Genomic DNA, 14,937 nt, shown 5'->3' on the forward strand with positions numbered 1-14,937 from the left:
ATGAAATCTTATATAATATAATACAATATAATATATATATTAATAGTAATACATACATTATAATACATTTGAATGACACTATATAAAAAACTGCCAACTAGCTTAGTAGCTTCTGTAAATTGTTGGATTTTATTTTCAACAACCATGTTGGAAATTTGATTAAGTTCAGAAACTAACATGTATACTAACTTCATTAGTTTGTATATAAATGTAATTTTACATTAACTAGTCGAAAAAAAATAACACCAACTTGCCCTTGCTTTGTTGGTGGTTACGCGGTGCGCATTAAACGAGTTCACCAAAATGAGTCACTTGGCCATGCATGCGCGGGGGGAAATATTAAACTATTTTCTTTGAAATAAACTTACTGGTACAGTTTTGTTCCTCGTCGGAGTTGTCAAGACAATCGTCGTCGCCATCGCACACCCAAGCTTTGGGTATGCACCGCATGTTGTTGCACGTAAAGTCCCACGTATTCGGGCAAGCCGTTACCGGTGGTTCTGCGTTCGGATCGGCCACACATGTCTTGCCGTCGGAGTCGACCTTCTCGCCATACGGACACCCGCACTGAGCTTGAAGTGACGACGTAGACGACTTGTTGGAAGGCACCGCGAAACACAGCTTCTGACAACCACCGTAATCGGACGTGACCGAGCACGGGTGAGAGTAGTCCACCAGCTGTTCGTGTTCGCTGTAAATCTTTACTCCGTACAGCCGGTTGTTCTGAGGCTCCCGGACTTCGATGTTGGAAACGACGCCGGTCAGCTTGTGTATCTTGATTATGGCGTCCAGGCGCCAATCGGTGATGTACATCCAATCTATATGCAGGAATACCATAATGCCGATTAAGCACACTACACAAATTCCGGATTGGGGGGGGGTCTATAAAATACTCTTTACGTGATCAACGCACTATTTAAAAAAGTAGATTGACTTTTTTTGGAATTTTAGTTAGTTAGTTAATACATAACTTTAAACTCAACAAGTTCATTAGGTAGGTATATGTTAATAAGTAATAACTAACTTCAGGGTTCTATTACTAAACGATCTTGTGTTTACTTAACTAAACAGTTAATTATTTTCATTAACTGACCCACCTTCCTTTTATATAGATGACTGGTATATATATTATAATTTAAAGATTTCATATTAAAAATAGTTATTATACAATTAAAATCAAGGAAAAAATTTTATCGGCACTGGGAAATCGGAACGTCATTGGGGAGAGGGTTTGGGGAATTATTTAAAATTATTAAATACGGCCCTGCCGAAACAAAATAAATCGCCTGCAATCATACCGTAATGTGTGACTATCGAGAACGGATGTCGTATCAACGTCGAGTTGATAGTTCTCACGTCTGTCCCATCCAAATTGGCGTGCTGGACGTGATCCAGTAGTGCGTCGCACCAGTACAGTCGATCTGTAGCGAAATCCACAGCCAAACCATTCGGCCATCCCAGCGTGATATTGCGGAAAACGATCAGATTCGAACCATCCGTGAACGCTCGGCTAATGTTGGCCGGTCGGTCCCATTCAGAAAAGAATATGTACCTAAAATCCGCAATATTATATTATACGCAGTCTTTAAATATGCTTTAACAAAATTCTGATTAGAAACACAGCGCATCGTTACTTAAGGCTTTAAGATGATACATTTTAGATTTTAAATACGATTTACCACACTACAGTAATTATATTATATAATTCAAATTCATAATGAAAGTATACAACAGTACATAACCTTACAAAAATAAATAATTTTAACATTCACCATAAATCTTAATTTTTCGAATTTAAAATAATTATTTTCGGGAAAATGGTATCCTATTGAATAAAAAATAAAAACAGTTTACTACTATGTTTGTACAAACTAAATCCATCTTATATCAAACTTTACGTTAGTAATTATTTAGATCAGTATTAAAAGTAAAACGTAATTTTCACTGGACCCAAATTATGAAACATTGTAGTAAATATAAAGGTACCCTCAAAATCTTTATACCTACAGGAATATCAGACTAACGTAGTCGTTAACTATTATGTTGTCTTCTTATATAAAACACTTACCCCTTATTAGGGTGGACAACAATTGCTCTGGGTCTTTTCATGTTCTTCAATAACACTCTTTTGTTGGTTACGTTGCGAGTGCTTAACACGTTCAACGTACCTTTTCTACTATCGATATAGTACAAATTCTTGGCCACCCAATCGACGGCAAGACCTTCCACACCCTCGTTCTGTGATGCTAATACAATTTCTCTACCTGCAAATATTTCATGGTCATTCACTGATATTCAATGGTCTCTTCACAAATACGTATTTATTACATAACGACAACGAAGAGAGAGAAAAATGTGTGTAAACGCTTACCCGTCCCGTTTCTGTGTATCCTATAGATAACATCCTGAAGAACGTCCGAATAATAAATGTAATTGTCACGAGCATCGAAATCTAGACCCACGAACCTGGCTCTCCTCGACGACACCGGCAGTATGGCGTCAGTAAACCCTTGCGAAACTCTGTTCAAGACTTTACCTTTTATGAACCTTTGTTGTGAGTATAACAAAAACTCGTCGACCACTAAAATAAAAACGAAAAACATCAAGTACACGTTAATATTCACAACAAACAGACTGACAAATGTTTTAAATACTCACAAACGCAATTGTGCATGTCTTGCGCAAGTTGATATCCCATATTACAGGCGCACCTATGCGCTAACAAACTGTCGCTGCCTCTAGTCACAATACACATGTGCTGACAACCGGCGTTGTTTTTGCTGCAAGGTGACGATACTGTGAACAGAAAATACCAACAGTAAATATTATATTTTATACTATTACAGTTAGCACTCGACTGGTGGAGAGAGACTGAGTACATCAACTAAATGCTCTTATATTTTTGGTCAGCTCTAAATTTTTTTTCTTATTAGGACACATAAGAGTGATATAAGACACTACCTTTATTTGGGATTATCTACAAAATTACAGTAAATATATTTTTTTTTATGAAAAAAACAATAATTTGCAAGATGTTTTTAGCTATTGATATCTGACGAGTGATAAGTATGTAATAATTACATTTAATATGTAGACTGTGGGTATTATAATAAGTAATAATTAATAAGTAACCACAAGCGATAAAATACGAGAGATCTAAGAACATTTGTCCCAAAAAACAATAGAAGGCAATGAAATAAATGAAAAACAATTTAATTGGAGCTTAAATAAAGATAAATAAAAAAATTAAGGTGTTATAAAAAGTGTAGCCTCACGCTTATATTAGGTATAATAATTAGCTAGGGACTCAAACTGTCTGTGTCATCAGAGTACCCCCACTATTTCTGTTGCAAGTCAAGCACCGGCTATAAAACAACCGCGTATTTTATTGCAAGCACTGGAAAATTACTTTGGAAACCTGATACCTATCTTACCCCAGCTGTCTATTGCGTACATATATTTGTAATTACCACGGTAATTGCTCTTACCTTCTCTCTGGACCAGCGAATGGACGATTTTCACCGATTTCGGGTCTTTGATGTCACGGTTCTTGTACACAGACGAAACGCTGGTCGGGTCGTATTTGTTTACGCTCATTATGCCCTGCTTAGTGCCATCTGACCAGTATACGCGGTTCTCGAACACCGCCAGTCGAGACGGCGACGGCACCTGAGGCCCCCTGAGTATGAGGTGTCTGTCATTTCCATCGTAGTCGACCGTCTCGACGTAGTCCAGCAGCGAGTCGCACCAGTAAAGCCGTTTGTCAAGAATGTCAGCCGACACGCCGGACGCTTTGTACACGGCGTCGGTGACTATGGCCTTAGTGTCGCTGCCGTCCATGTTGGCACGGATCAGCTGGTTGCCGTCCGCTATGAACATGTACCCTTGTGTGGGGTCAAGCGCGATGTCCGACGGGTTGGTTAGGTTGCTGCTCAGCACGATCGCGTGCCACCGGCCGTTCAGCTCGAACACGTCCACCTTCTGACCCACTCCGTCCACCACGTACAACTTGTTGCCGACCCAGTCCACCGCCACCGATATTGGCTCCCACATGCCGGGCAACGTGATCTCAGGTGGCATGGCGTTGCCGTCCCGAACGAACTTGTCCGCGTCTAGCAGCCTCGCCGACTTGACCTTCTTCAGCTTCACGTCGGACCAGTACAGGGTGTTGAACGCGTAATGGTAGTCCATGCCGCTGGCTGACGTCGCGTTGGCCACTACCACCTGGTTCTGGTACTTGGAATCCATTTTCATGATATTTTTGTCCTGGGCGAAGTACACTTGGAAAGGTTGCGTCCGGTTGTTGGCCACGCACTTCTTCCGATCCATCAGCACGTACCCTGGATAACAGCTACACGTGTACGATCCTTCAGAGTTCTTGCACATCTGTTCGCAGAATCCCCATTCGGAGCACTCATCACGATCTGAAAGTATAGGTATAACGAACATATTATTACACGCACGTTAACGACAGTCACGTCATAATATGAGTTAAACATGAATCAATAGTCGTTCATCACTGTTTTTCGACAAAAAATCATCGATTGCGAACAAAGTTACTATAATTTTTTTTAGGAAATTGTTTAGTTAGGTAATATAATTATATAGGTAATATTTCGATAACCTAAATTACCTAGCCTAACGGGTGGTTAGTAGAGGCACGTCGAGGTGTTAAAAATTCGATAGGGACCAGAAAATATTTTATTCGGATTATTGGTTGAAACAAATTTATCTATATAGACTAAAGAATAATGAAATTTGAAATTAAAATATCGCAAAAATACATTTTTTTATAAGACGTTATTTTGTGCAAGTGACATCCAACTATAAAGAAGTTTTGCTGTTCACAGACAAACGTAATTAGATTTTATCGTTGTCATCGCAATCGTCAGTGTAATAAATTATAGTGACTTGTAAGTTTCACTTTATGACCTGACTAGGTGTATACTAACCTATACACGTTTTCGAATCGTTTGCGATTTTTCTTCCTTCCGGACAATAACATGAGCCACCGGTGGGTGATGCCTGACACTTGTACTCGCAGCCCAGAGATGGACAACTGAGCGTTGCTGTGAACAAGACACGTAATTATAATATAGAATGAGAGTGAAAAACGATTTATTTATTTATTTTAACACTTACAGCACGCTGCCTCTTCGTCGGCGTTATCATCGCAGTCCTTATGCCCGTCACACAGTTGCGACTTGTTTATGCACTTGGGCCGTTTGTTCGGTCCACCCTGGGGACACAAGTATTTTCCGGGGCAAGCCAGCGCGGTGCAATTCAACTCGTCAGTGCCGTCGTGACAGTCAGCGTACCCATCGCACTGGTAGTTGAGCGGGATGCAGAGCCCGTTGCCGCACCGGAACTGGCCGACGTGGCAAGCCGCGAAATCTTTTGGAAAAACAAACATTTAATCGACATCGATAGAAGAAACGTAAAAAATATCCACCACCTCCATGTGTCGATGTATATAATATTAAATACTCACTGCAGTTTTCTTCGTCGCTGTTGTCACCGCAATTGTTTTGATGGTCACATTTCAGTTTCGGGTCGATGCACTTTTGCCCATTTAGACATCGAAATTTGTCTAGTGGACACGACATATTCATGGCCGACCCGCAGTTCTCCTCGTCCTTGTGGTTGCGGCAGTCGAAATAACCGTCGCACCGCTTAGGCTTGGGCAGACATGGACCGCTGCCCGGACCGTTCACCTCGCAGCGGAAGTCTTCAGTCTGGCATTTTCGGTACGCTAAGCAATAAATTACACGTAATGTACATCATAACAATATATAATAATGTGCTTTTAGAAATAAATCACGACGGCCCGGGATCGATGCGAGTGCGAAGTAAAAAAGAAATCACGAGCCGTGATTGACAGGACAGCAGCACGGGGAGATCGAAACACTTCGCGATACACGACAGATAAGCGAGTTTCGACACACGAGGTAAAATAAAAACGACGACCATTGATGGCCGGTGGTCTCGTCCCGTTTCCGCAAATTGTTTTCGTACGGCAGACGTGATGAAACGATTAAGACCCGTGTGATGATTCTCGTTTTTTTTTTTTGTGAAAATGAGTATAATATTATAGCTGTGTTTATTATATATGCACGCTGCACGCATTAATCGACTTTTAGATTAGAATCATTGAAAATTCTCTGCAAACTCGTTATTTACCACTATAGGTCGTTTAATATAGACCCTCCCCTCTTTGCAGCCACCATACATTCGCAGTCAAAATCGCGTTTTTTATGGTGGAAAAAACCTCATTGCCGAGGATCGTTGAGTTTTTTCAATACAACGATGTTATTACACCGACCGTACTACGTGAATGACGATAACATTACATGTGTATATATACCTAGGTACCTACTTAAACACTATAATTATCGAACAGACTAATTTGTAAACGAATCGTAAGCGGCGAATGCTCTTGCGAGGCACTACATCGTTAAATTATTTTTTTCACCCGACAGACCACCATTATAGAACTGTAACACGTGGCGTATACACAGGCACTCGAATAATATTTGAAGATGAAGTACCTGCGAGAGGAAGCGAAAATAATAATACTAATTCGCCTGCGTACCTCGTTGGATTTTTCTAAAATCACAATTATTAGTTCTAACCGTTGACGGTCTCATTCGGAGATGGACATGTTTAAGCGTGTGAGCCCTGCTATAGTCATTGGCGCAATTAGAGGAGGCTTGAGGGGGGCGCTTAATCCCTCCCGGTTTTTAAATTTAAAATATTAATCATCAGGACTAGTGCTGTTGATACAATTCCAGCCCCCCTCCCCCAGGAAAATTGTAGCTAGTTGCGCTATGACCATAATGCAGTCACTGCGTACAATGCGGACGAATCGATGCATTATATAATGTGCACATAAATGTACGTATTGTACAAACGACGACCAATAGCAACATATTACGATCGTGGACTCGATATTTGTATTAAATACTACTATTCAAATCATTGGTAGGTATAATTTAGTTAGGCACAGTAAAAGTTTGGGTTAAGTAGTATACTCACTGCAATCGGCCTCGTCAGAGCCGTCCACACAGTCAACGGTAACATCGCACCGATAATGAGGAGGGTAACAGTACGTCTTGTTCCAATGGTACTGACGGCATGGCAACAGCGTGGGTTCGCACTCGGGCGGAGCTAATGGAAAATCAAACAGGATACGAAATTATTATTTGTTTTTTTCTCCGTCACTGACCAGTCTGTTTAATACACAGCGTGTCAAAAACGACGCACCGCGCGGGGTCAGTGCGCCTATATTATATGTAATATAATTATACAGTATACATTATGTGTCACCAACATTAACCACGAAACTAAAACAACTCTACCTTAGCATAAAATCACCATTAAATAAGCTATTTACTGGGCGAGAGGGTTACCTAAGTAGAAGAATGTAAGTCCAAATGAGAACCAACCAATACCTAACCATATGAAAGTTTAAACCGTCCAATTTTTTTAATCTTTTGTTATTTCTTGTTAAATTATAGGTAGTTCAGAATATAAAAGTCATACAATTAAATAATAATAACCAAAAGCCATTAACTAATTGAAAATTAAATACAATGATTAGATTTGCAATAATAAATTATAGACAACAATTGTATGCTACAATTTTTTTTCTGAGCCAAGATTATATTAATTTTGAACTTCTCAAATTATTAAAGTAGTATCTTTATAAAAATTTTTTTTTCGATTTGGTTTGTTCATGTATCGCTCATTCTTCATAACAAATTCATGAGCAAAGACGGCACAATAAAAATTGTACAGGTTGAGCGTTAAAAGTTTTAATAAAAATATGTTATTTGTTTATCTTATAATCCCATTTTGTTTTTTAATGACATTTAACTCGTATATTTTGTATAGGCAATTTAAAAAGCAATTACACAATAATAATCTTAAGCTATTTTTGTTATACGGTTCTGAAATCCATACACATCATACATTTCATACCCACCAAGCTAGTGATAATGGCAAACTTAGCGGTAGACACAAAAAGATACCCCCCTCCCCTCGAGGCATGTGAATTGTAAATTAGCTTTCTTGATCGCTTTTGGTCAAAAAATTTACTCTTAGATCTCACACCTCTCACATATCGAGTTCTATTTTTAAGTTACACGAGACTAAAACCTTTTAAAATATAAAATCAAAAGTCCACCAATAAGACTGCATTAGTGGTTAAGAGTATTTACACGGGTGGAGATAGAAAAAAATCTAATCTTAAAAATCGTGAACCGCACTCTACTGAGTCATTATTACTATTACAACTATTATTATTGTCACTCACGGCAACTCTGGAACTCGTCCTCTCCCCGGTCGCAGTCTTTTTGCATGTTGCACAGCAAATCGGAAGTTATGCACTTGCCGTCCGAGCATCGAAACATGCCCGGGCCGCATGTTGTCATCGCCGGAGTGCCAGTCGTCGTTTCGGCGGCCACTGTAACACAAAAACGGGAACAAAACGATTAACACACACGGTCGTAAAATTTAAACACCCGAAAACAAAAGCTGGTCGCCGTCCGACACGGGCATGCACACTTTGGGCACTCCTGCGCCGAGTCCACAATAAACGACACACGGCGATATAACATCTAATATAGGTGTATAAATTATATTGTACAAGAGTGCATTGTGTTTCGAGCACACCTCTCAGACGGACGGACGCCAGAAACGTATACATATATAGGTATTATTATAATATGTGTACCTAATACTGGCTATACGGTAATATACATATTTTACAGGTAAGTAATAAAATATATCACTGGTTCGTCTACTTATATATATATTACTATAATACTATATATTATTATTATGTATGTACGACACGTAGGTAATACCTCGCACCGTCGATGTCAGTAGTCGACGTCGTCCACAGATAATAATTATAATAGTAATAATAGCAATAATAATCGAACCAGACGCGTCCGTCTCACTTACGCCCACACGCGAGAGGAACCCATATATATATAAGAGTGTGTATTTTTTTTACATAAATATTATACAGTTTATACATTAAGGACACGATTATTTTAATATGTATGATATGTATTCCGTAGACTATAGAGGAATATGCGTTGATGTAGGCAGTAGAACTGTATACAAAATATAAGCGTGACATTTACTTTTAGTAGACCCATTGGTGGTGACGTTCTCGGGAGTAGATACATAAAGTTTATGACAAACATTCGTAATAGACAACATGGTCTATAGACTTACGGTCGGACACGATCGAATTTTTGGCGATGACTATTTATAAGGGATTTCAGATAGTTTCAGAAGTTTATAACTTGAAAATATAAACATTGAAAAATATAATTATGTTTGACTATGAATTTTGGGTGGTGCTAAAAACTAGCGAGTGTTAACCAACCATAACTTAACTCAACAGTCGTATGTACAAAAACTTAAGATTTAACAAATGAAATGGTTTGAAACCTATTTATAATATTAAAAATAAATCACTTTTACATCACATGGGTTCTTGTATTTATGACGATTATCATCTAATATTAATAATAGCAAGAGCAACAGTTATAATAGTATGAAAAAATAAAAGACATCGATAGATATTCGTATACACGAAACATAAAATTATGTTATCGTATCGTTTATTAGAATTATGTACCTAGTTATAACTATTATAATTAAACGGTTTTTAGATATGTATAATATAATGTCGTAGATAAAATTAATATTGAATGTTAAATAAAATGATATGTTCAAAAGCTATAATATTAAGTTATAATAGTATTGTTCTGTATAAAGTACAAGAATTTGATTTCGTCGCCTGATCAGGATGACAATTAAATTAAGTTTCTGGTTGGTTAAAAAAGACCGGGGACTGATCTCACAATACATAATTTATTGATTATTGATGTATGATGTACCTTAAACCAAAGACTGCTCATTCCTCTGTATACATACATATATTAACGACATCCTATATTTTATGATGTGTACAAATAATAATTATAAAGGTACATAGGTCACACATAATAAGGTAGGTTAAACATGGTATAACAAATTATTTTACTGTGAACCTGGTAGGAATATCTCAGAAAATGCAACTAATTTTTAATTTAATATTCTGTATGCACAGTGCACACATTTGCAATGTGCGATTTTCGTGGGTTTATGAACCAATGAATCGACTGGATCGCGGCAGCGGCAGGGGACACCCGACACGGTCACAATAAACGTATTTATATACATTAGACGTGTACCTATATTATGTATATTGTATGAACTATATATACACATACATAAATATTATTTGTATATGGGACGAAGTCACCGCCACCGTCATGAGTGCGGTGCGTGTGCTAGTATTGTTTGAAGGGGGAAAAATACGATTATTTTTTTACTGTAATTGGACATCAATAAAAAAATTTTGTTTCATGAGTGTTTATTATATTTTAATTATTTGTACTGTGTTATTGTTATATTGGCCCGCATTTTACGGGCACCCGCGAAATCAGGTCGTTTGCGAATTAACCCACACTACTGAAATATTATTGAGGATCGAGCGAGCGAAAAGTTCGATTATATAAATTGTGTATAAATAATATGACGTCATTCCACTCGTCATGGCGTTATAAAAAATATGAACACAGATACTAATATTATACTTGACTTAGGAATATTTTTGTTCCACTACAATTTTATGGGTAAATTCATCATAATAGGTTTTTTATTTTTATGTATGAGTATATCAAAATTCTACTTTAATTTTCTTTTACTATTTCTTTGATAGAATAAAATATATAAAATAACAGTTGATATTAAAAAAATAAAAATATTATTGGGACTATTTATAAGTGATGATAGCCCACCACACGTTAAATGAGGAGGGCATCAATATTCAATATGTGAAAATCAGAATTTATAAATGTTCAATATAGTGGCTGAGAAAATACAAGTTGTGCAAGTGTATATTATATGATATACTTTTTGAAAACACTACAAGCGTATCAATCATTCCGTCGCGATCGTATTTAATACCTATAAATACAAATAACTAATATATATCATTATACGTGTCATAGATATGTAATTATTATGAGCATATTATACTATATATATAAGAATATACGTATCTCTCTGCCGTGGTATTGTTATAACTTATAAGTTATAATCTTGTATAATATGGTAGGTATCGAAGCGACAACTGCGATATTATACACTTCTCAAATTACTCTTTTTTCTTATCCGAATCCGACACCCTGTCGTAAAAAAAAACTATATAAAGTTTCCTAGCTCCCCCTACACCATACATTGTGGCGTTGAAAATTGAACACACATAATATGTATAAAGTTTACCTTATGTATATATATTGTATATTTATTATACAGCCTGTTAGTGGAAGTTATAATATATAATATGCATAAATACGTAATATATAAAATAATAAAATTCTTTAAATATTCATGTGTATTACAAATACATATATTTTTATTACTTATCCTATAGGAACAATCAAATAACGTTTTCACGATGTCGCAGTGCGTGTAATAATATAGTACCTACTACCTATATCTACCATTTTCTTGCCACGCGGCCGTTGTGAAGTCGTCTACGAAGACTTTCTCCTACATAATTTATTTTATTTAATAACATGTATACTCTATTATCTATTTAGGAACAATACAATATAATGGATCGAGAACTCAATTTTTTGGAGGGGAGAGGGCAAAGGCTTGTTCAAAACTTGATAAAATGTTCTAAAGATTTATCGCTATAGAAAAACTTCTATTTTGCTCACCTTATAATACCTGCATGGTTGCACCCTTTATAAATACAACAACGTTTAGCTCTTTTCAAAATTATTTCGTTACACTTTTAAGGTAAGCACTATTGACATTGTTTCTAAAAACAAAAATTAATTATAAAGAGCTTTAACGCAAATATAATGTTATCTCTGTGCCACCCATCCCACTCATCAGACACCACTGACATGCGTAAATTATACACGGCCTATGTATACAATTTAATGCTGCCTTTGACACGAACATGCTTACGTTAACCCAATATAATATACACCATACATCATAATATATCGTAAGCACTCGCGTGTACGGGCAAACATAATATTATAAATTATATTAATTAACACAAACAAATGCATGTGTCGTGACTGCGATCTACACTATCCTCGGTGATGAGATTAACATCATTCGATGAGAGATCATTGAAATAGGTTTACGAGAGGGAGGTCTCAACTAGCCAACAGGCTACAGCTTTCTACCTGTATACTGCACGCCACTCGCTAAGTTCAGGACAGTATTGTCAGTTCTAACAACCTAACTTTTTGCTAGCTCAATAAAATATATAGAATAGTCACAAAGTTTAACACCAAATCAACCTGCAGACAAATAACCAACATTATAGGTTACCATTGAATACAAATTTTGGGGGTTATCATGAACCGTGCTTGTACTCAACTTTAACGAATAAAATAATATATACTAAGTATGACTAAAATAATTATTATCGTACCTAGGTAATATGCGGTCTGTAAATATATAGTATATAAGTTCATAATAATAGCACTCGTTTATTCATTGGATGTGGTCAGAGAAAATTATTTAACACAATTTGCACGTTTTGTTCCAAATAAATTATAATTTATAAGCATAATTATCTATGGTATTTGTAGTATTTAAAAAGCTGATTTTTTACAATAGAAAATAAGAACTTTACTAGGTTAAAATATATTATAAACTTGCCTAACATTATAATATAAGTATAATATATAATACGATATAGAATTTAAAGTTGAATTACAATATCTATACATTTCAAATACAATATGGCATGTATATTCACAACATAAAATAATATCTATGCGTATATATTGTATTTACTGCATGTGATTAGATTTTTTTCAAATGTGTCGACGTATTTTTCGAAGTTTAGAAATAACAGTATAAAATATCAACTTAATATTATTTACCCCGTTGGAATACGAAATATATAATTTAACATAACTACATATTATTATTTATTAAGTTACAGTGCAAAATTGTCCATGTCATGCTGTCGTCGTGCGAAATAAAATCCCTAAAGAATATGGTGATTAAAAAATAAAATATTATTATCTTACATACATCAACAACAACAGCATTATGTTCTACATATCATCCATCATATTATACTCACTGTAACTAATTATTTTATTTATCTCTAGCACCTATACACTGGCAACATTAAAGCTAATATATAATAGTATTCGAGTATAATGATGTTGAATTATTATTTTAATCTTTATCAAAAAAAAAATATATAATATGTAATATAATTATACTAGTCCTAATTTATTATACGCGGCCTTGTCATGCTAAAGGGTACCGTAAAATGTATTTCTATCTAGAATGGACTAGATGTACCTATAAATAATATTGTCAACCCTGATCACCTTGTACTGTATAAAATTTATATTCGACGGTCAATTTATATATAGAATTTTATTTATTAAAATATATGAAAAATAACGAACTCGCGGTTTGCATTACCGTAAAAAATATCGACGAATAGTTATATAAGCGTACGTATAACTATATTGACAATATATTGGTGTTATTTTCAATTTTACAAATTTTTTTTTAACTTATGTTGGGCAATTTTTTTTTAAAATTATTATTCATCTAATAATTGGCCTTGCGTTAAAAATGTGTCGACCTTGTACACAAAATGATACAACGGCAGATCAGCAGCGCGTAAAACTATATTTTTTCCGACTTGCGTATTGGAAATTATTATTTACATTAATTATTATACCTAATGATCACGGGATGCACACATGACATCGTTTAAACGTTCCACAGGCATGATATCAAGTTATCTACTTGCGTGACATACAAATTATACAGAATTCAAGAAGCTATAATAATACTATATACAGCTATATAAAAAAAATTAATATTGGGTTATTTGATAGTACTTAAAATTAACACTTACACAATATGATAATGTTGATATTTAATCTGATTAATGCATTAACCATATGCGATATTCCAATAAATGCATAATTATTACGTACGTACGTCCGATGAAGAAAAAAACCATAAAAGAAGAAGCATTAGAAATATAACTCAAGCGTAGTTTAAACCTCATGCTGATCGTTTTTCAAATTATTCTCATAAAAAATACTACCAATTGTTGAAATAACAATATACACTTATAAACTAAAAATATAAATATAAGTTTATCACAATATTTTTATGAGGAAAAAAATTAATAGGTTCCTATAAATAATAAAAATCAATAATGACTGAATTGAATATTCATGCGAAGAACGATGACAGATTGGTACATCATACCCCATTATATTGTAACTTTTTTCATAAATAAATTATGATTTTAAATCATAAAAAACACTGAATACAATACAAGTTTAAAATAATAAAACATTGCCAAAGTGATGATAACAGATTAATTTCCAACCGACCAAGCACGATTTGATCGGTAGTGTAATAACATAACAATAAAGATAAACAGAAATTTGATGATATAATGTTCCGTAACTCTATACATATAGGTACCTACGTCATGTCGTTTAGCAATTTAAAATGTTTGAGTGTGCAGTTGTCTTTTTTATTTTTGCGGTAAAATTACACAACAATATATAACCACATTTTGCGGGGTTTTGAATTTCTTACAGAACATTAAAAAAATTCTAATGATTCACCGTTACTGTACAGTACTTACAGTTATTATACGGTTACGATTAGGTATCCAAATTAAAAATTTTAAGCTGGTGTTTCAGCAGTTGACTAACATAACACAAGTACGAGTATAATATGGGTAATATGATCGACGAATCGTGCACCAAGACGGCCAAAAACCTCTCGCGCACAAACAATGAGTCTTATAAACAATATGATAAGATTAATCAATCACCAAATACA

The 14,937-nt window shown here is 35.3% G+C and overlaps 1 protein-coding gene across 1 annotated transcript in view; it reads right to left on the reverse strand.

The window, feature by feature from the left end:
- Positions 1 to 14,937, reverse strand: part of LOC111039408 (low-density lipoprotein receptor-related protein 2) — a 65,227-nt gene that overhangs the window by 20,526 nt on the left and 29,764 nt on the right. The window contains exons 2-12 of the mRNA XM_022322927.1: positions 8,315 to 8,464; positions 7,036 to 7,167; positions 5,492 to 5,752; positions 5,143 to 5,394; positions 4,953 to 5,069; positions 3,489 to 4,424; positions 2,659 to 2,796; positions 2,372 to 2,581; positions 2,069 to 2,264; positions 1,299 to 1,552; positions 369 to 818 (exon numbers count right to left, since the gene is read on the reverse strand). Of these exons, the coding sequence (XP_022178619.1) occupies positions 369 to 818; positions 1,299 to 1,552; positions 2,069 to 2,264; positions 2,372 to 2,581; positions 2,659 to 2,796; positions 3,489 to 4,424; positions 4,953 to 5,069; positions 5,143 to 5,394; positions 5,492 to 5,752; positions 7,036 to 7,167; positions 8,315 to 8,464 (3,096 nt within the window). The remainder of the gene's footprint in view (positions 1 to 368; positions 819 to 1,298; positions 1,553 to 2,068; positions 2,265 to 2,371; positions 2,582 to 2,658; positions 2,797 to 3,488; positions 4,425 to 4,952; positions 5,070 to 5,142; positions 5,395 to 5,491; positions 5,753 to 7,035; positions 7,168 to 8,314; positions 8,465 to 14,937) is intronic.

This window comes from Myzus persicae, unplaced genomic scaffold, assembly GCF_001856785.1.
Source record: "Myzus persicae strain clone G006 unplaced genomic scaffold, MPER_G0061.0, whole genome shotgun sequence".
In the NCBI taxonomy this organism is placed as follows: domain Eukaryota; kingdom Metazoa; phylum Arthropoda; class Insecta; order Hemiptera; family Aphididae; genus Myzus; species Myzus persicae.